This window comes from Pogona vitticeps, chromosome 5 (assembly GCF_051106095.1).
Source record: "Pogona vitticeps strain Pit_001003342236 chromosome 5, PviZW2.1, whole genome shotgun sequence".
NCBI classification, from domain to species: domain Eukaryota; kingdom Metazoa; phylum Chordata; class Lepidosauria; order Squamata; family Agamidae; genus Pogona; species Pogona vitticeps.
Window position 1 is genome coordinate 132,842,150 of NC_135787.1, and position 23,253 is coordinate 132,865,402.

At 40.0% G+C, this 23,253-nt stretch overlaps 1 protein-coding gene across 1 annotated transcript in view; it reads right to left on the reverse strand.

Annotated features, from left to right (window-relative positions):
* Window positions 1–23,253, reverse strand: part of TES (testin LIM domain protein) — a 39,727-nt gene that overhangs the window by 12,114 nt on the left and 4,360 nt on the right. Inside the window, exons 2-4 of the mRNA XM_020789700.3 lie at window positions 13,084–13,169; window positions 4,409–4,661; window positions 2,636–2,971 (exon numbers count right to left, since the gene is read on the reverse strand). Coding sequence (XP_020645359.2) covers window positions 2,636–2,971; window positions 4,409–4,661; window positions 13,084–13,169 — 675 coding nt within the window. The remainder of the gene's footprint in view (window positions 1–2,635; window positions 2,972–4,408; window positions 4,662–13,083; window positions 13,170–23,253) is intronic.

Here is a 23,253-nt window from a genome sequence, read left to right on the forward strand (position 1 = left end):
TATGAATTTCCACAAGTTGGATTCCTGCAGAGAGATTATAAACTAGGAGAGGAGGAACGGAAGATAACAGAAGTCAACCAAACAAAATAATTCATAACATGGAGGATCCACTAGGTGTGGACAACATAGGCGGAACTGTTGTTTCACAGTGATGCTGCATGCTTTCTGCTATAGAAGTTACTACACAGTTTATCAGTCTGTATCCCTAAGGCCAGGTCATGGCCATGAACCAGTTTATGACCTCATAATCTTCATCAGCATTATAATACTCATCTGAGAGCTATAGAACTGGAAGGTACCCTATGGAGCATCAAGTCCAGCCCCTGTTAAGGAGGCACAGCGGGGAACTGAACTCTCAACATCCGGCTCCACAGCCAGATACCTAAACTGCTGAGCTTAGCAATAATTCCCTCGGTTTTTAAAGCAGCTTGTTATGTAGGATGATGGGTAGAGGTGGGAACTAGCAAGATTGTGCATTTTCTTTCAAGCCTAGGATCTAAATCTAACTGGAACAGAACTAGTAAAGGTAAAGGTAAAGGTTCCCCTTGACAATTTTTGTCCAGTCGTGTCCGACTCTAGGGGGCGGCGCTCATCCCGCTCTTCAAGCCATAGAGCCAGCGTTTGTCCGAAGACAATCTTTCCGTGGTCACATGGCCAGTGTGATTTAGACACGGAACGCTGTTTACCTTCCCACCGAGGTGGTCCCTATTTATCTACTCGCATTTGCATGCTTTCGAACCGCTAGGTTGGCGGGAGCTGGGACAAGCGACGGGTGCTCATTCCGTTGCGTGGATTCGATCTTACGACTGCCGGATCTTCTGACCCTGCAGCACAGGCTTCTGCGGTTTAGCCCACAGCGCCACCACGTCCCTTGGAACAGAACTACTGAAACAAATAATGTTTGTTAATCACAAACAACACACATCCACTGATTCAAAAGGATCTGTTCTAGCTGTTCAAATACTGGGTTTTGCCCAAAGGATCCCAGAGGCTGATGGAGTTAACCTGATACTGCTTTGGACTCTACCCACTGAAAACTCTTTATACAGGCAATATTCAGATGTAATGCTAATGTTTTCCTAGTGTAAGGTGGTGGGAAGAGATTGGATGCATCCACACCTATTTTTACACTGACTGTAGTTTGTCACTGGATGCCAGAAGGCGGCAGAGCAGTTAGTACAAAATGCAATTTATTGAAACAAGTCACAGATAGACCATGGTTTCTCATTCTGGCTTGTTTCCGGAGACCATGGTTTAAACTCACCAGGCCCCACAATTCAAACCTAAGGGGAAACATCAGTTTAAGGCAAGAAGCAGACATTTTAAAGTTGCCTCTGGAAGAAGAGAGGAAAGGGAAAGTGTGCAAGACAAAGCTTTCCCAGACAATATCTCATAGCCCTAAACTACAGTATAGTTCAGCCTTATCTCTTAACTGAGCCCTTAGTACGTTCAGAACTTATTGTCCAGATTCCCTGCTAACTCCACACCTATTACTTTTAGTGTGCAGTAAATGAAGCCATGAGAGTCAAGCCATGAGACTTCACAGTAAATTAAACTAATGGCCATTCTCCACTGGCATACACTATGTGAAGGAAGAGAAAAAAACCTGCATGTCTTCCCTAGCTTTTGCTCAGCATCCAGCTGCCTTCCTCTTCATCAAAGGAGGTTTATTTTCCTGCAAGGTTTAATGGCTTTTTACCTTGAAAAGGAAACACCGTCACCACACTATTTTTTCTGGAAATGTAATGGCTCCTGTTTAAATATAGCAAAACATTTCTCAAGAATCTAAATATTGATCTCTATGCAGGAATGGAGTGCGGCACATTATGTCAAGGTCCTGGGGTAGCAGCTGAGTGATTGTCACGTAGGAGGTGTGGCAGAATTGTTGTTTATTGCTCCAGAAAGCAGGAGTAGGAACTGAACCAGGGGAAATGGCAATGAAGTGGACTTTGGCTAAACCTTGGGGAAAACGCCTTAAGGGTAAACACTGTTTCAGAGTGGACTGCTATGGGAGGTGGCCGCCTCTTGTCTGATAGAGAAATTGAAGTAGATAGTCACACAGCCACCTGTGAGGGATGCTGTAACTGCAAGATTCCCAGGGCTAGACTAGATAACCTTAAGGATCACCTAGAATTCACAAATTGTATGGCCAACAAGACATCCTGACTAGAGTAGACCCAATCAGTTATTGGACGGGGTCAGCAGTTGCATTAATCCCACTAATTCAAGGGTTGTTCTCCAGATAGGAATGCTCTTCACATTAAAGCCTGTCATGTTAAATATGAGCAACAGGGAAAAATTGTAGATGTCATGTTTCTGTTTGCTAGCCATTACCTCTCATCTCCCCAACATGACAATTTCAGAACACTTGCAGCTATGGTGAGAGAAGACTGGCAGGGGCATTTACTCTTAGCTTCTTTATTTGAGCTTGTGGGGGGGGGGGGAAACACGGTAACCCCCAATAATAAAACACTAGCAATTTTCAATAAACAGAGCAGTGCATACAGGAAGAATACAGCAGGATATTCAAAATTAAAAAAAGAAAAATATGATGCTTTACTACCATTTATCTGCATGATGCATGCATGAACATGTACAGAGAGAGAGAGAGAGAGAGAGAGAGAGAGAGACTTACATATTGGGACCCCTTCTGAGCTGCCCGCTTGTCTTCCATGGCTCCTACAGTGGCTGAGGTGCCCTTCTCTCCATTATTCGGGACATGCTTCTCTCCAGCCTTGCCTTCGACTTCGCTCGGGAGCTTGACGTCTCCCACCCCAAGCGCTTCACTCTTGTATTTCTTCACAAACTGCTCCATCTGCTTCACCTCATTAGGAGTGAGCTCGTGGCATTTGGATGGATCCTGATCGTGAGCAGGCAGCTGCTTCGCCAACTGCTTCTTTCTATACTGAGCCCCTTCAGAGCCAGCCACGGGTTGCTTCTCTTTTGGAAGCATCTGCATGTAATGTCTCGCCTAAAAAGTCAGGAGAGAATTGCCACCATTAGGGATCAGATGCCTGGGGGATCCCAGCTTTTTAAACAGACAAAAAGGGAAGGCAACCAAAGGGAGATTTAGTAGCATTTAAGCACAGTGGCGATGGACTGTTTGCTGGGAATGGATACCAAGGTGTAGAGTGGTGGTGAAAGTGCAGGGACATTAAGCCACGCTGAATTACTGAGACAGTAGAAGCCAATGACAAGTAAAGCTGCATTTAGAGGTTTCATAACATAAAACCCAGTGTTTATTTCAGCGCAGTAACGGCTCTAACAATGTTTAGTTAACACTGAGTATCTTCAGGCAGTTAGAGTGCATTAGATTTCAGAGTAATTGCAACCAATTTTTCTTCCATAAAGGAGACGTTATATGTTTGTAGGATGGGATGAGGAGCACGTGATCTCCAGCTGCTTAGCTTGTTTAAACAAGCTGATATTAAAATTCAAAGATGTACAGTAATAAAAACTAATACCTGCATGCAAACATTTTTTTTCTTAAAACTCCCTAAAGCTCCCGTATGATTACACAGATCTCTAGCCTCCTGCTTTAGATCACACAATGTGACACTACATAAACTTGACTCAGGATTAACTTTTTTTTTAAAAAAAATACCCAACAAGGCTATCCAACTATCTCATCTAGAGGAACTGTTAATAATACCAAGAGAGCTTGTCTTTTTGGATGACAACTCCAAATTCGTTCTGACCATATACAGTAAAAGAAATGTGGAGCCTTGAGTGTTTTTCTCAGCTTTTAAACAATGACATAAACTAAGCCAGTTTTCCAATGCTACGTCTCATTTCTGGAAGCCCTTTTAAAATGCTTCACTTGGGAATTCATAAATCACCCTAAGTGGTAGTAAAGGTCTCTAATGCAGTTTTTAATCCTTGCCATTAACACAATGTCTCTCCCTCACCGCACTTACCATGTATAACCAAACACACCTATTTCCCTTCTGTCCCTTGCACAGGGCTAGTTAAGTACTTCGTTGTTCAGAATTCACCTGCTTTAGCAGAGACCGGCAAGAGAAAAGGATGACCAAACCAAATTCCACCAAATTTACATTTTCAGTAGGATCCATGACTTCTAGCTATTGTGATGAGCACTTACACTTTCAATTCATTTTATATCAGTCTTCTCCAATTTGGTGCCTCAAAGATACTATGGACTGCAGTTCCCAACAGTCCTGGCCGTGGGCTATGCTGGCTGTGGCTGACGAGAACTGAAGCCCAAAACATCTGGAGAGTATCAAATTCAGGAAAGTTCTTTTGCACCAAAACAAAACAAGGCAGTGATCCAGAACAAAATAATACATGCATTCTCAATGACCTGTGCACTTCACTTCTTCATGATGAAGTTTTATTCCTTCTCATTTTCATTAAAGAAAACACAACCTTTTATATCATGGTATCTTACCAGAGTTTGATTTTGAACAGGAGGTGCCCATTCGTAAGTTACAGTATTGATGGACACATTCTTCTTTGCCGCCACAGGATTGGTCAATATCATCACGTTGCGCTTATACATAGGGATACCATCCGTCTTCAGCTTGGCAATAAGAGTGGTATATTTTGTATCCTCAAAGAGTTTCCCCACTTTACGGTCATCCTCATTGCTTGTGGGAACATCATGCTCCTCTTGCCCACACTTGCAGTTTCGACATATTTTTCTAGTGGTTCAAAAGAAATGCACAATTTGGCTGGTGTCACATTGGATGGTGGTATCAGTCCCTCTATAAGGCTGATGACTGGTTTCCATATTTCTATTCCCTAAAGAAACTAATAATGGAGATTGTACTTTGCTTTCTTTTTGACATCCTTTTAATTATGGCTGTTATTCAATGATTCTGTAGCTCTACCACATTCTGAAAAACTCAAACCTCTGTTTGTGTCTGTTACCAAAGTTGGCAATTTAGAGTAGCAATTATGGCGTGAAAATTGTGACTTTCTACTCTTCCTTGGGCTGGATTAGCTTTTGATGGAGCATATATGATTATGGAGTGAGTTTCCCGGGAGGAACTTTGCACTGTGTACCAACTGTTCATATGGGGTGGATATCAGTAAGAAGTACCTTGCAGAACAGAGAGGCCCTGCCATTGGAAGATAATGACGACTTCCTCTCCTTTGTGAGTTTCCTCACAGATCTAGCTTGTTCAGAAAAATTAAGTCCAAAAGCTTTTAAAGCTTTCCTTATTTATACATTTTGCTTTATTATTTATAGAATTTGCACAGAGGGTTTTAAAAAACGTCTTCTATCTGTTTAGTAAAAATAGTTCTCCACCACCAACATTGACCTATATGTCTTTCTATATTTTCAAAAACAGGGAGGTTCATCAAAGGAACCAACTCTCTGGTATAAAGCAAAACATTATTGCCGAAGATATACCCACCCTAAGTAAGGAAATCCAGCCCATGGATCAACCCTTTTCCCTCACTCAAAACATGGCCACATTGATTTAGCTTTTTTGTACTTCAGCCACTTCAGGAAAATACTATAGCATAATCCCAGCCACTCCATTGCCTATCTAAACACATCCTTACTGGTGCAGAGGAGCTGAAATGAAGCACAGGCTTTGCTAGCATCATCATTTGCAAACAGCCAATCCTCATCGCAGTTCTATGCAGAGTTACGTAATTACCTCATTTCTAAGTAAGTAGAGATTCTTCCTGGGTGGGAAAAAATAGAATGGAGTTCCTTTCTTGTGAAATAAGATGTCAGCACAACAAAGTTGCATCAACATGCCCATGTTTTAAGTGAGAAACTGGGAGGGGGGAATTATCTGTAGTCTGATTTTCTAGAGCCAGCATACAGATTCTGTAATAATCTTTTGCTTTGAACTAAAGGTTATTTTTCTCTTTTGGAAATAATTAAATTAAAATGCAGTTATAATTTAGGGAGTATATGAGAGAACAAAATCACAACACTGTGCCCCACGCAACCACCTCAAAAGCAGAGAAGGAACCAATGGAAACCGAGATGATTAATAATAATAAAATATGATGGTGCAGTATTGCGGCAATTAAATACAAAACCACTACAAATTATACCTAGAACAGGCTAAATATGAAGTACAAAAAAATTATTGTCAAAACACTGAAGTGATGATGTCTCCAGATCTTATTTTGTTTCAATACAAAACTGACTGAAACACAGAATACTGTACTCTCAAGAATAAAGTTATTGTTCTTTCAGTTTCCACTTGTTTTTTGAGGGAGGAATTTGCACTGGGAGGGACATGCTTCTTTGTGATCTTCAAGAGGGTATATCCCCAATTTTGAAATATTGTGTGAAGAAATACCACTTCAGACCTAGTTTGTAGAGAAAGTCAGCACTGCTGTTAGACAGAGGCTCAAAGTCTGTGGCACAGTTATGCAAAAGGTGTAATCTTTAGAAGTGAATTGCCATTGAATAAAACATTTATGTAGATATTACTTGTTGCACGCTGAGTCACACAACTCAGAACGCAATAGAGAATGCCTGTGGAAGTTATAGCAAGTCACTTCCAAAAGCTATAACATTTGCACAACTGTGCAACAACAGTGATGTGGTTGGTGGAGAATGACCTGCGACGGATGGTAGCGCTGGGTGCCACAAAGTTGGCTTGGCTTGGCATGGCAGAAGATGGTAGCCTATTGTCACGCTGCAAAAAATCTTAATTGCCAGCCTGGCAAGTTTTTGCTGGACCTGAGGGGTGTGTAACATCACTTGTTTTTCACTTCAGGCAGCAAAATGGGGCCTAATTGAAGGAATGGGGATAACTACTGAGCACAAACACATTTAGTCTTTAAAAACTGGATGCTTTCCCCCCCACTCCCCTCCAGACTGGGCTGGCACCAAGGATGCCTCTCTGAGCTGTATTATATGCACTTCATCAGAATTTGATCCAGAGCTTTGCATCAGACACATCAAGGTCATTTGTAGTAAGAGATTATTATCTTGTTGATTTCATCTATTAGTAATATGAATTCCTCAGCTGGTATGCTAAGAACATTCCCTGTAGCTTAAGAGAGTTATCGCTGGTTTTCGCTGATATATTAGCTGGCTTTTTACTGTCAGAAATGTTATACTCCCATCTAGTGGGAAATAACATTACTGTACTGGAGGCCCTTAAGCAACAGTTTGCCTGTCTTATTTCCCTAAAGAGAATTTTGCAGAGAGCGTTTGCAAAGACATATATATTCACTGGGACACATAAATAGGCTGCAAAAGAACTATGTTGCAGGCAGAAGAAATCCAGGTTAGGTCATCCCAGTGTGCATGAAAGACTAGTTTCAAACTCAGCAGAGAATATTAACTGCTATCATTGACAAACCACTCTGAAATTTAACTGGTGTGGTGTTGGTGTGATTATAACCGCTGCTAGCAGCAAGTGAAAGAGGCTGAGATACTCTGTGGGATCTAAAGTCAGGTATATGCAGCTGGCCTTGCGGAAGCAGAATTTTCTCTCCTCCATTCCACAACAACCCTTCCAAATCCCCCAAAATGTTATCTAGGTGAACAGTACAATCCAACTGAATGGGGTCAGCTGTGATGTGGGGTGGAGGCGAGGATCCTCCAGCTGAAGGATGTATTATCAAAGGAGCCTTTTTGCGAGAGAAAGCAGGTCCTAGATTCCATTTCCAGCGGGAAACAAGTACTGTACTAATATTGACCAATAAAAGGAAAAGTGATTATTCACTCCAGAACTGTCATATTAATATATATATATTTGAGGACATGTAATAGCTCAGTGGTTTAGGTACCTGGATGCTAAGCCAAAGGTTGGGACTTCAATTCCGTACTACATCTCACAAGAGAAGAATCAGCCTGTGTGGTCTTGGACAAGCTGCATAGTCCCAGGGCAACCCGAGAAGAAGGGAATGGTAAATAACTTCTGTGTATTCTCTACCTAGAATACCCTGGAAAGTGTTGCCATAAGTTGGAATTTACTTGACAGTATGCAGTTATTATTAATGACAGGTAAAAAGGGAAAGTTATGCTATAAATAGTATGCAACCCAGCATGTATATGTGTATATATGTGTATATAAGAATGAATGTGTTATTTGCAAAAGAAAACCAATTAGATTGTGTCTAGTGTCAGTCAATAGGTGCTTAGATGTTTAACTCTCAGATATAAGAAAAAGTGACAGTTAATCTGAGACTTGTCTGTTAATATGTCTGTTGGTATGTTAGTGTTCAGTTAGGACTGTTAGTTGCTAGGTGCCCACTGTTCAGTATGTTACTAAAGATGATGCTAGGGCTGCCTGAATAAATGTACGTTATGAAACTGTTATAGGTTTGTCAAGCACAAACCAAATCTATACCAAGTCAAATGTTTAATTACTGTCAGTTTATTTTTCAACATTTTTCCAGTAAACATTCTTAAAGTTTACTATAACTGAATGATTATTCTTTTATTTGCTGGCACACACACATATGTATCAAGGGGGTATATTATTCATGAATCTGAGCTGTTTGTTTTTTTTATACTCATGCTTATACTTAATCTGCTCTGTGCAAACTCAAAAATTTCAGTAAATTATTGCAGCGGCTAGAATAGGTAAAGGTTCCCCTTGACAATTTTTGTCCAGTCATGTTCGACTCTAGGGGTCAGTGTTCATCCCCGTTTCCAAGCCATAGAGCCAGCGTTTGTCCGAAGACAATCCTCCATGGTCACATGGCCAGTGCGACTTAGACACGGAACACTGTTACCTTCCCACCAAGGTGGTCCCTATTTATCTACTCGCATTTGCATGCTTTCGAACCGCTAGGTTGGCAGGAGCTGGGACAAGCGATGGGCGCTCACTCTGTCACGTGAATTAGACCTTACAGCACAGAGGCTTCTGTGGTTTAACCCGCAGCACCACCACGTCCCAAGGCGTGGGAACAGAATAGAATAGGAGATGCAAAACTGAATCCAGTGCCAAGAATCTGAAAATAGTATATTTCATAATTTAGAATTACAAAAAAGCAGAAAAAGTACTGTCTTGGTTGCCTTGCTTGCCCTTATTCTTTAACAAGCTAAAAAGGTTAACCCAAGAAATTTTTATGGCTGAGGTGAGGAATGCCATGCTCCACATCATTTACAGTGGCCAAATGGACTATCAGGGGAAGCTTACTTTAACATAGATGATTAAACAGCATTTTCTAGCTAAGAGGGTGCAGGCCAGGCTACCCACAACACACAGTTCTTCCCCGCAACTATCAGAGAACACTTGGAGTTTCCTCCTTCATATCAACCAGCATTTGCCACCTCAGGTAACTGCCTCTCCAGCCTTGATTCTAGGATATAATTGCTTGGTAGGCCTTTCCTTGGTTTAGATCCTGAGACATAGTTGGTCTACTACTTCCACCATCTCCAGCCAGTGATTATGGTAGTTCAGAATGACTGGAGTCTAAAAACACTCCAGACTGGGATTCAGGAGCCTAAAAATATTTTGAGGAAAGTCAGTTTTATACAGTAGGTCCCCTGTATCCGCAAGACTGATATCCATGGTATCGCTTATCCATGACTTGTTGCAGCCCTATATGCAACATACACGGGCCCCTCTTGCATTTGTCCGGTCTCTTTTTGTCCTCTGTCAAGCCCCCTTATATACTGTATACAGTATAGGGTTCCCTCCAATTTGCAGTTTCAAGCATCCATGGTAGATGGTAGAACTGATCCCCTGCAGTCACAGGAGTTCTGGTGTATAGTTTTTCTTTTGAAATTTTAAATGTTATTGTAGTTGTTTCTGTTTGTTTTTTTAAATACTCATTGAAACCATGTACATTATAAGCAGAAACAGCATGTTAAAACTAGTGATATGGCCGAGTACCCGCCTTGGGTACAAGGCACACAAATATTTGGCTACTTATCCATCCTTCTCTTTCTTTGTATAATTTCTGGAGAGATTAATGTCTCAAGATTTATGTTCTCTTTCTCTCCTTTTCTAACGTGCAGAAGCTAATGTGCTGTTTAACCAATACTATACATTTATACTCTCCTGAGAAACCTATACATGGGACAGGAAGCAACAGTTAGAACTGGATATGGAAACACTGATTGGTTCAAAATTGGGAAAGGGGTACGACAAGGCTGTATTTTGTCCCCCTGCTTATTTAACTTATAGGCAGCATACATCATGCGAAAGGCTGGACTGGAGGAATCCCAAACCGGAATCAAGATTGCCGGAAGAAATATCAACAACCAGATGATACCACTCTGATGGCATAAAGTGAGGAGGAATTAAAGAACCTTGTAATGAGGATGAAAGAGGAGAGTGCAAAAAATGGTCTGGAGCTCAACATCAAAAAACTAAGATCATGGTCACTGGTCCCATCACCTCCTGGCAAATAGAAGGGGAAGATACGGAGGCAGTGACAGATTTTTTTTCCTTGGGCTCCATGATCAGTGCAGATGGTGAAAGTAGCCACAAAATTAAAAGACTACTGCTTCTTGGGAGGAAAACAATGACAAACCTCAACAGCATCTTAAAAAGCAGAGACATCACATTGCCAACAAAAGTCCGAATAGTCAAAGCTATGGTTTTTCCAGTAGCAATGTATGGAAGTGAGAGCTGGACCATAAAGAAAGCTGACTGCCGAAGAATTGATGCTTTTGAACTGTGGTGCTGGAGGAGGCTCTTGAGAGTCCCCTGGACTGCAAAGAGAACAAACCTATCCATGTTGAAGGAAATCAACCCTGAGTGCTCACTGGAAGGCCATATCCTGAAGCTGAGGCTTCAATACTTTGGCCATCTCATGAGAAGAGAAGACTCCCTGGAAAAGACCCTGATGTTAGGAGAGTGTGAAGGCAAGAGGAGAAGGGGACGACAGAGGATGAGATGGTTGGACAGTGTCACCGAAGCTACCCACATGAATTTGACCAACTCCAGGAGGAAGTGGAAAACGTTAGGGTCTGACATGCTCTGGTCCATGGGGTCACGAAGAGTCGGACACGACTAAATGACTAAACAACAACAATACATTTATACACACTGAAGTTCCCTAGGTTTCCTTGAGCTGTACTTGTGTTGAAGAAGGAGTTATGTTAGAGCTAAGTGAGATCCTATACCTCATGTCTGGCACCAAGACCTGGTCATCTGCATAACCAAATGCACAGTGTCCTCAACAATGCCTGATTTATTTGTAAAATTAAAGCAGAGATGGACAACTTGTGTCCCTCCTGATGTTACTGGATTTCAAGTCTCAAATGCCTACTACCAGCTGTGTTGGCTAGGGCTGCTTGAAACACCATCTCAGAGGGCTATACAGTGGTGCCTCACTTAATGAGCGCACCGTTTAACGACGAATCCGCATAGTGATCTATTTTTTTAGATTGCTAATGCGATCGCATTGCGATGTTCTGAATAGGTAAAACATCACATTGCGATGATCGGTAAGCGTTCGCTTACCGATCTTTGCATTGCGATGTTTTTTTAAACAGCTGATCGGCGGTTCCAAAATGGCCACCGGGTGCCCAAAATGGCCACCGCAAGTGTTTTCACGCCCTGCCCTCGCTTACCGAGGGCACGAAAATGGCAGTGCTATGGAGGAACATCGCTGAACGGTGAGTTTGGGAGCCACAGGAATGCATTAAACGAAGTTTAATGCATTCCTATGGCTTTTACCGTTCCGTTTAGCGATGTTTCTGCATAGCAACGATTAATCCGGAACAGATTAACGTTGCTATGCGGGGCACCACTGTACTCTGCCCAGTCCTTCCTTAAAGAAAGGGTCATTATTTTATTACAGAAATCTTAGCAAGCCTACACAATTTTAGTCATGCATTCAATTAACAGACTAAAATTGTGTTATGTAAAAACATTGCCCTGAAGCAACAAGCATATTTTGTTATTTAAGGTGTGTGTGTGTGTGTGTGTGTGTGTGTGTGTGTGTGTGTGTGTGTGTGTGTGTGTGTGTGTGTGTGTGTGTGTGTGAGAGAGAGAGAGAGAGAGAGAGAGAGAGAGAGAGAGAGAGAGAGAGAGAAATCTTTGAAGAGCCAGTCTGTCATGGGAAAAACCAAAGTGAGGATCTTCTTATGATGGTGCATGTCATCTCCAGTTTCTGTAAGTACAGTAATTCTGTTTCAATTCTGTTTCTGCACTCTGATTTGTGTAGCTGTACTTTGCCCAATCTGGATGTAAAAATCAACTATAGTTTACCTAAATCAAGAAGCCCAAAAGGCAACCAAAACATGAAAAATAGGAGAGGGTAAAGTAAGGGGGAAACTGTAAGCCAATAGCTAAACGCTGGTTTACCTCAACATTCTCCCCAATCCCCATACTGGATTGCACCTTGTTCCTAACTAGTATGATCACACAACTACCTGGGGCAATGTGACATGGCATTCAATACAACAGGAAGGTGCAAGGTTTCTGAAAACTTGTTTAGCCATTACGAGTTTCTAGTTCTGAGTGTGATGTGCAGAAAAAAGCAAGTGCCCCTGTTAAGAAGAAAAAACATACAATTTGACCACATTGCTAACTATAAAGCATTGATACACTTAATTATTTGGATGAATGAAATTCATAGCACTGTCAAACATTGTTTTATCAAAATGTAGAGCAAAACTGATACTATACTTAGCTTTAGTTGTGAGCCAGGTCCACAGAATGTCTGAGAACTCATTCTGAATAACTGCAGACATTGTGGTCTGGCCCCATTATTTATATCCTGCTTCATCTCCCTTGAGAATTCTAGCATAATTCAAGTTTATTTTTCTAATCAGAGCAAGTTGCAGCTTCTGATTTTGAACTTTCACTTGAGCTTCACAGACGTACATGAACATGCAAGACATCAAGTTCCTCAGTTTTTCCACTGCAATCTGTTCCAAATTTGTACCCTTATGCGTATCATTTAGTGCTGCATCTGAACAAGGTCTATGTCTTCACATACCGTATTTTTCGCACCATAAGACGCACTTTTTTCCCACAAAACAGGGGGGTGGAAAGTCTGTGCGTCTTATGGAGCGAAGAAAACAGATTATATTTTCCTGTTTTCTTCTCCTAAAAAATTGGTGCGTCTTATTGAAAGGTGCGTCTTATGGAGCGAAAAATACGGTACATGCTTAATGTTTAGATTGGCCAAAGTTTACTTGCAACATAAAAATGAAGGCCCTCTTCTTACCTCCAGAAATGCAACTCAAATCCTTCACATTTATCTTTGCATTTTAAACAGGGTGCTCCAAATCCTTCTTCATGTCCTAAGCCCATCTAGAGAGGGACAGAAAGGAAAAGAACAGTTTTAGAACAACTTTTTTCCAGAACGCATAACATTTTCTAAGAGTTGTGAAAAATACTGAAAACTTTTTTTAAAAATCTATCACTTCATTCCCTGCACAAAGATAAATCATACCAATAGTGCAATCCTATACAAGTCTATCCAGAAGTAAGCTCTGCTGACCTCAGCGGTACATACTCCTAGGTAAGGAGGTAGAAGGATTACAGAACAAGTTTCTTTCTGCAAGCTTTATTTCCCCCTCCTTATTAAACTCTAACATATCTAGAATTCACCAAAGAGACTTTGGCTGATCAGCCCCTGAGTGGGAGGATAACCCTCTGTAGGCCAGTTGGTTCTTACCTACATTCTGAAAGGCTCTTTCTTACCTCTCAATAGCACTCTTACTTCAGTCTTTCTATTCATTCAATTTCAGCTTCTTTTATTTGAAAAAAATTTTTTTTTGCTTTTAGCTTGCTTCCTATTACTTTCTTCTTACCCTTTAGTGAACATAACTGATTCTCAGCACAGTTTGGGACAGCCACTCAAAACCTCAAGGTTTTTTTTTCCAATTCTCTCCTCAAAATCTAACAATTGAGAAAAGCTTCCCAGAATACTTCAAGCCACTGCTTGCCTGTTGGAGGTAGGAGTGATACAGCCAGTGATATCATCTCAGAGATGTCAAGGGCTGTATTCTACATACTTCACTGTGCCGAATAAAGCTGGCTAGGCAATGAAATTCTGGACTTAAAGGGGTGAATCGGTTTGTCAGAAGAATATTCAGGATGAAGACTTTTTGGTCCATCTTGGGAGTCTCTCTGCCCTGGCAACTTCCAAGTCTCATTAGATCTCCTGGAGATTTAACTCGGTATTCTGATTTACCCCTCTTCCAGACATTATCTCCACTTTGCTCACTGATCTATGCATTTCCAATACAAAGCACAGCCCTTTGGACCGTCTTTTCCTCCCAAGATATTTACAAAGGTGTACATAGGTGGCCTTCATAGCATTCATTCATATTTCCTTGTATAACAATGATGTGTTGATTTGTTTGCAGTTGTGTAATCAGAGAAGACACGATGACTACCTTTCAAGTATTTGAAAGTTCTGTCATAAATATAAGAATTACATTGCTTCCATTGGCCTGTTTTAGCATCTCACACATATTCTGTATATAACTGGACCAATAGTTTAAGGATCTAGAATACAGTATATTTATTTACAATGCCACCTATGCACATTTTCTCAGAAGAAACCCCCTATTATATATGGTGAATCAGAGGTCTCACTTCCTAGTGAGTGTGTTCAAGATGACTTAAAAAAAAATTAAATAGGACTTTCCTTCCTAATCCACATGAAGTAACTTTGAAAAAGTTACAAGAGAACTGTAGTGCTACTATCTGTGGAGTCCACCTATTGGTGACAAAAAGCTTATTGTTATGTAACTTAGTGAAGCAGCTACCACAGTTGGTAGGATACCAGAATCAGCACACTTCTACTACTCTCCTCCTCAACTCTTCAAGCCTTGTGCTTCAATTTCACTGCCGTATCTCAATCCGGTTACTTTGCCTCAACTCTCTCCCTCCTCACACTTTCATCTCTGCCTGCCTTCCCCCTTGCTTTCCTCCTTAGCTGTCCTCCCAGAAGAGAGGCACTGGTCTCACGAAGTGGCTGCAATTGGTGCTTTTTTGTGGGGGGAAGGGAAGTTAGAGGCATGGAGACACAAGAGAGGATTGAGAGGCAGCCTCAGCCCTACAAAAGATGAGGAGGACAGAGGATGGAGGGCTCAGGATGTCACTGATTTTAGCCCTATCATTGCAGACAGAAAATTGCTTCTGTCTGCAATGGAAATGATAACAAGAACTCCAAATTAAGTATGTTTTTCTAATTCTTGTAACCCGGTTCAAATGCTAAGAAATTTCAAGTAATCATAGGTTCCCTATCACCAAGAGTTTAGGGACTGCAGCTTTATGCATCATACAATACAATGTAGATTTTGTTTTTCTGTAACAACCTGTTTATACATACAACCTTTTCTACCTCACAACCCTGTTGGTAAGACTGTACATTCATTGCAGCTCTTCATGCATATTTTAGGCTTGCATGTTCATTTCATCTTTCCTGTGCCACTGGCCAGAGGTATGAAACAAGAAAAGTCAGGCCAAAACATAATCTGTACAGCAGTGACAGATCAAAACCATGATATTTCAACATTGCAATAAATCTTCTGACTCCATGATTAAAGGCTTTAAAATAACACCATATCCTTAATCATTTCTCACTGCGATATTACTTATTCTCCCATATTACAGGTTTTCAAAAGATGTAATAGGATAGTTATAATCTACAGCAATATGGCATGAAAGTTTTTAAATATTTAGCAACACAGCAAAGAAAATTATCCTGGTTTCTTTGGAATCCAGAAGACACAGATCAGGAAAAGTACCATTCCCTGTGCTTGACACTTCTAAGAAACTAGCTGTGGCTTATAGCATTTATTAACATCTCATTGCACTGGATTTTTTTTTACCATATCTGATGCTAGCTTACGCATTTTATTAATGCATAGACAATAGCTGTTGATGATTGGGTTGAATTCAGCATTGCCCCTCCATAAACTGAGAGACCCCAAGACCCAACAGTCTCCATGCTGGAGGAAGAAATCATCACACATTTTCTCTTCTCCAGGTCGGGCCTGCTGCCGCCAGTCCCAACCTTCCTCTTACAATTTTTGGTTCTGAAGGGCTTCCAACTCTTCAGAACAGATTTTCAGAGGAGGGATTACAAGGATGGGTGCTAAAATCTGATTAAAAGACTTCCTATTTCCATTTATGGGAGCACCCACTTTGTTCTGCACACTGGATCCAGCCAATGATGGGAACTACCTATTACACACTGAATTTAAAATGTTGCAATCTTAACCCAACTGAAATGGAATATGGTTAGTTTGGACTGCTATACTGTACTATGTTTTCAAGAAAACAGCACTACATTGTATATTATAACCTTGTGAATGTTTCTTTACTGTAATTGCTTTTGTCACATCAAGAGCTACTTTGACAATAATATACAGAATTCACAGTCTTATGCAATACAAGCACATATTAAGACCTAAAGTTCCCAAACTCGTGTTGCAATCCGCAGGAGGCTATGAAGAGATTCCGAAGGAAGCAAAATGAAGATTTTCATACAGGAAAAAAGTAATTTTTACCAGCTTAAACAAATTTGTCATAGGCATCGGTAATAAAATTTGGAAGCTCAAGAGAGAAAAAAACTACTCCTACTTTTTTCCATTTAAAGTAATTTTTAAGAAGTTTTCATGTCTGTTTTTCAAAAAAAAATACAAATTGATTTTTTGTTAGAAGTAGCATGATGATTGTCAGGAGAGATGTAGAAAAATCAAAGACAGGAACTGTTAAAATAAAAAAAAATTAAAAAAATTGACTTTATGATATGAAATGTCCATGAGCAACTTCCATTCCATGGCAGTGTCTCAGCAAGTAGAAATTGACAATCTCCCTGGAAATGAGGAACGGTATACGAGCCTGTCTCACAAATAAGTCCCACTGAAGTCACTCCATGGATTTTACCATTGTGCATGTGATGCCAGCTCTGAACTTCTAAACAAGCTTTAGGATGACTAGTTTACAGACATGGTTATATTTTTAATGATCACTGCCAAATGCTTATGTTGTGATTGGTAAAAAAAATTATGCTGGACAAGTGTGGATCTCTAACTAAACGCCAAATTTGCCGTTCATTCTACGTATTTGAAAACTATAATAGATTGGCCTGCAGATGTTTTTAGAACAGGATGGAATCAATTTCTCCATAAATGGAGTCATGGAAGAATGCAAGAGGCAAAGGTCATTTGAAATTTTGCCAAAAGAGGTTCCTGTATGTCAGTTGCTAAAAATTCTAAAAAACATCTGGTATTTCAAACACGCCCCGCCTGATTTCAAGGCAGTCTATGTATGAAAAGCATTACAAGTATACTGATTGAAGTCATCTGTTGCACGGTGCCTTCTCAACTAAAATATTACTGCAGAGCCAAATGTTATAAATGGTTGCAGACCAGCCTTATGTTTGAAAAAGAAAGCTTGCTTTAATCAACTTGGAATGTTTCTGGAGAATCAAAGCTTTTTCTTTTTTTATATTAAAGAGCACTGCCCAAACCGCAGCCTTTGTCTGTTACCATTCAGTTGTCTAGGGAAATAAAAGCTGAATATTATCCCTTTCTCTGGACAACGCACCCCATGAGTAAGGAAACTTGTGGTGCTCTAATGCTGTCAGATTCCAGTTCTCATGAACCTCAGCCTGCACATCCCAATAGCACAGAATGATGGGAGTTGTATTTGTCATTCCCAAGATACTTGATGTAGCTCTGTCTTAAACAACTTATTCATTAGTGGCACATTCTTATTTCTCTAAAACCTGTATATTCCACTTCACAGTCTGAAATAGCAGCTTATGGAACATTAATGAAGACCATTCTTGTCCTTCAGTTTATAAAGTTTGTATGTTTACAAATGCATACCCAGAAGTAAAAAGGGATGGCAAAAGGAAAACAATAAAATTCAGGCAGCTATACTTAACATGTGAGCGTACATTACTTATTTGTCACACAGATCACACAGCTTCCATGTGACAAAGTGATTGCAGAGAGAAGAGGGAAGTCTTTCATTATGAAAAAAAATTCCCCTTCTGCAGGCAGTCATGCCACCAGGATTTCAGCCATTACTTATTTATTTTTCTATACTGCTTTTCTCATAGTACATGGGAAAAGAAAATCTCAAGAGAAATTCTCACTTCCATAGTCACATGTTCTGCTGCAGAAACACATAGTGATGAAAATACATTGGCATCCTAATAAGATCACATATTTAACTATAGTTGAGACTGCAATCACTATGGAATCCAGCCGTGCCTCATGGCTTACAAACATGTAGTCAGGTACATATAAGGAGATGCTTCCATTCCATTTGTGATGTCAGAAGAGGCAAGTGCTTTTGGCCTAAATGAAGCTCACAGAGGCCTCCAACAGACAACCTCCAACATCTTCCCTTTGCACAGGAAGAGCAGCAGCTCCTTCTTTAACCCATAAGATGATACTCCCTCCCTCTACCAATGAAGAACTAGGAGGAAGGCCACTTACTTAGAAGTCTAGAAAAGGAAAGATGGAACTTGCATTCATTTAATCTAGCACTGGGCCCGTACATCATATTGGCAATTAACACCATAGTGACAAAAATTATAGCAGTTTGGGTCTGTACCTCCTATACTCTCTGGTCATCAACCACGCTGGCTGTGGCCAATGGGATCTGTAGGCCAAGGCAACTAAAAGCACAGGTTGCCAGACCCCAGCCTTCAGCAGATCATCTACTTTCTGATTTAGCTGTAATATGAGGTAATAGTATTGGTCAATGTCACAGGGGTGCTATGAGGATTACTTCAGAACAGTGGTTCCTGATCTTGGGTCCCCAGATGTTATTTGACTACAACTCCCAGAAATTCTGGCCAGCACAGCTGGTGGTGAAGGCTTCTGGGAGATTTAGTCCAAGAACATCTGGGGACCCATGGTTGGGAACCACTGCTTTAGAGGATATATATAAAGCTTTTACAGATGTATTAAAAGTCTATGGCAATTACACTCAATATAAATAAAATAACACAGACAGGTTTCTTTAAAACTACAGGGGTTTAAATGGGGCAGAAACCATGATTATTTAACTTGCAAACTGAAAGCAAACTTGCTATTTGACTTTATTGTTTTACATTTTTAATGACATCATTTTACTACCATGTCTCCTTGCCCACCACCCAGAAACCTCACATTGTCGTTCAAACTTGCTTCATTAAATTCCCATGTGAACAAATAAATTTAGGTCTACCTTGTCAATCTGGCAATCCTGACCATTACAAATTCCACACACCCCACCAATAAAACTGCCTGTATAGTAAAGAATGCTAAAGTTTCTTAAGAACAAGAGTTTTCCAGTTAAGTCTCACTTGAGCTCTGCTGTTCAAGAGACACTGAATCCGACATAAAAAGATTTAGTGAAACTGTGACTGGACTTCCATGTTCCTTTGGAGCTGGTTTCCAAGGTAGCAGCCACTAAACAACAAGTATTAAGAAATGCACAACAAGAACAAGGGCTAAAGGCATTTAGTTGTAAACAGATGGAGCCGAAACTTCACTTCAGCATGTTAAGTGAATATTACTTACAACACATTTGGTTTTTTTTTTAAAATCAGGTTGCCTTTCATTCCTCCATTTTCTCTGTTCAAGGGCATCCCAAATTTTATCATCCATTTAGTACATGTTTTCATTGAAAAGCAGAACTTATTCCCCTTTTAAATTGTGATTATCTGAATGTATCATCTTACTTCCAAAAGCCACAAAGCCTGTACAGTGAATTCCTACACCAATTCAGTGCCAGTTCCTCCTTTCCGGCAGCAAATGATCTGATCACAGCGTGCAAATGTGAAGCACGTCTGTGACCTACTGACACATTTTATGGAGTTCACCAATGTCACAGACAGGGCAAAGCGAATTCTAGCTCAGAACAAAGGCTTCACTCGCCAAGGTTTCATAAAGCACCAACTGTCTCACTCTCAGAATTTCCATGGTGAAATTAATGGGAAACACAGACACAGAGGAAATCAACCTCTGTCAAACACATATATGGTACATTATTTTCTATATACGGGTTCTGCATCTGAGCTTTTAAAAGATGAAGATTTTAATGAATATGAAATTTCATCTGGGTGAAAGCTGTGCCCCATGTTTAAGTACTTTCCAAGTGTGTTAATACAGTGGGAAAACTACTGTAGGATGGAATAAATGAGTAATGTAATCATAATTACCAAGAATCAAGCTAATTAAAAACTATTTCTTTCCAGGACATATAAAGCATTTTTCCGAGAAGCTGTTGTTTAGTTTTATTGTCCGCAATCATCTATGAGCCCTCTTTAAAGAGTAAATATTAATGATTTTCTTCAAAATTAAAAAAGGTCAGATTTCAAAATTTAAATTGGAGTTCTTTATTTTTGTGGTTCATAGAATCATAGAATAAATAAATAGTGAAGTTGGAACGGGCCTATATGGCAATGTAGTCCAACCCCCTGCTTGAAGCAGGAATACAAATCAAAGGATACCTGCCAGGTGGTTGTCTAAATTTCTCTTGAATGCCTCCAGCGCTGGAGCACTCGCCACTATCATACTGCTCTAACAGTTAGGAGGTCTTTAACCAAAATTTGGCTTCCTGTAACTTGAGTCCATTGTTGCGTGACCTGCACTCTGGGATGATCGAGAACAGTTCCTGCCCCCTCCTCTGACAGCCTTTCAAGTATTTGAAAAGTATTATCATATCACCCTCTGCCTTCTTTTCTCAAGGCTAAACATGCCCAATTATTTCAATCTTTTCTCATAGGGCTTGGTTTCCAGCCCCCTGATAATCCTTGTTGCCCTCCCACCAAGTTTCAGTTAGTCCTATCAAGTCACATTCCTGAACTAAAATGTCCAATTCTTCTTGTTTGTTTCTCATACTCCGGGTTAAAATGTTTTTGTAAAAAAATTCCTATTATCTTTTAAATTTTAAAATATCTCATTCTGGAATGGAGGTAATAAAATCTAGTTCTGCATAATGAAGTTATGTATTCATATAACCCTTTCGTTTTTTAAAATAAAAATAGGGCTCACCGATTCTTGGACTGGGACCCCAAGCCTTCTACCACTCCTAGCATTCATCTATTTGATGTTATTCTGTGCTGTCAAGTTGGAACCAACTTGTTAATAGCAACCCTAATAGGGCTTTCAAGGTGAGATATTTAAGGAGTGGTTTTACCATTTCCACATTCCCAGTGACATACCATGGTTGAGTGAGGATATGAACCCAGGCCTCCTGAGTCCAAGCCCATCACTCTGTCTACTACACCACACTGGGTATCCAGTCTAGTAAATACAATCCGGAAAAAAACTGCAATTATCTAAGTTGGTTTATGTCTGTAGAGATATATACTTCTAGACAACATCATACTGAATTGAGAAATAACAGATGTGACCAGCCCTGTTTTACAATTGAAGTTATTCCTGGAGCCTGTTTTCCTTCTCCGCGTAACACAATGTTGACAATCCTTGGAAACCCTATTAATATTTCCAGGATTGCTTTCCTCAGATTCTTTCAATGTCTTCAGTTTTTGTTTCTTTGCAAGATTGTGTAGACAAAGCCCTTACTTCTCTTAGGCCCTAACTTCTCTTTATGAAAATACATGCTTTCAGAATCAGAAATGTGAACGAATAGAGGATTACTGGAGGTGGAGTCAATATGAGCACGGTGATTATGGAAAAATACATATTAAAGTTACAGCAAGCAAAAGTACACGTGACTTGGGAAAATCACATTATTTAAATGAGTTGATTTGTGTTGTGATTTAAATCAAATCCAACCCAATTTTTACATTATTTAAAACCCCATGGCAGTGGTGAATATCTTACCTTTCTGGATCATTCTATTCTCCACATGTCTAAGACATTGGCTTTACTGTCATATAAAACCTACCCATCAAAATAAATGAAACTCAACAAACTATTATCATCTAGTGGCTCTTTTCTAGCCTGCTTCCAATTAACCCTTAAATATTAGACATTTAAGAAACATAAAACTGCAATCTTGTACCTTCTTATCTGGACAAAAAGCTTCATAACGGGGAGTTATTTCCAAGCAGACAAAATTAAAAAACAAAGTTGTTAAATAGATGGTTTGGAATCTCCAACACCCAAGAACCTGCTAATACTTCCATTTGCAGATTAAGCTCAGTGCTGGGATGCTTCAACTACTCCTAGTATTTCTGACATACTAGGTTAGACTGAAGCTCAGTGGCTTCAGTATGGTTGGTTCCCCACTATGCCTCCTTGATGAAGGCCGGACTCATCAGGTCACTTCCAGCTCTGCAGTTCTAAGATGATGATGGTGATGATGATGATTAAGTGCTGTAATATCATGATTTATCTCATAAGAAAATAGTACTGTCTGATTTCTGTGAATGAGAAAACGGAAGCTCAATTCTCCCATTTTGCCAATACTGTACTAAAATGCATCAAAAAGTATGATGTATGCCAGAATACAATGTATAAATAATTAGTATTGCAGAATTAGACTGTGATGACTTTTCCTGAAATGTACACATTTTCATTTGTTTCATTTCAATCATGCCTGCTGACAGTAAGCTCAAACTACCGTACTTGTTGCTCTTCTTCTCCACTTTAATAACATGACAACTTTGTGAGGCAAATTATGTTGAGAAACAACATGTCTGGTTCACACTCTAATCATTATACAAAAAAAGCAGTTTAAAAACATGTTTTTAAGCAAGTACAGTTTCACTACATATAGCAGTGCATAAAATTAATAGACCTATTCAAGAATAAAGACCCAATTATTACTTTAGGCAGACAACCACACAATAATGTGTGTTTTAACAGCTGAGGGAGGAAATGGGAGGAGGGAAGACTACAGATACTTGTTTTCCAAATGTACTTTTCCATGGGTCTTCTAATTTTAAATAAGGTCAAGTCATCGGAAGCCACCTCAAGCCTGAGATTTATGTACATCATAGCATCCGACAGCCTGGAAGTCATAGAGCATCAAAGTTTTCTATCAAGCCTCAGTTAATGGAGTCAGAGTTTCTCTACCCCCACCTCAGCCACTGCTGCTTAAACCATATTAGGAATATTAGTAAGTGTTCTTGTGCTAAACCTGGGATGGATTTTTCCATCTGACCTCAAGTCTTCAAATTTAGAACCAACAATGCCAGTCTTGTGGGATGGCAACTCCCATTGTCCTTCACCACTGACTTTGCTAAGTGATGAAAGTGGCAGCCCCATAATACACTGGTGCTACAATCCCTCTCCCACTCCACAATTTTAAGAATGTCATTTTTTTTTCCTTGTCTATACTTTCATAATCTTTTCTGGCTTGATGTTTTGAGATTATTATGTTTCTTTTACAGTTGCTCAGTTGTTTATGCTCACATTGCCATATTATTTACCTTTATGGGGTTTGATATTCTTGGAGAGCT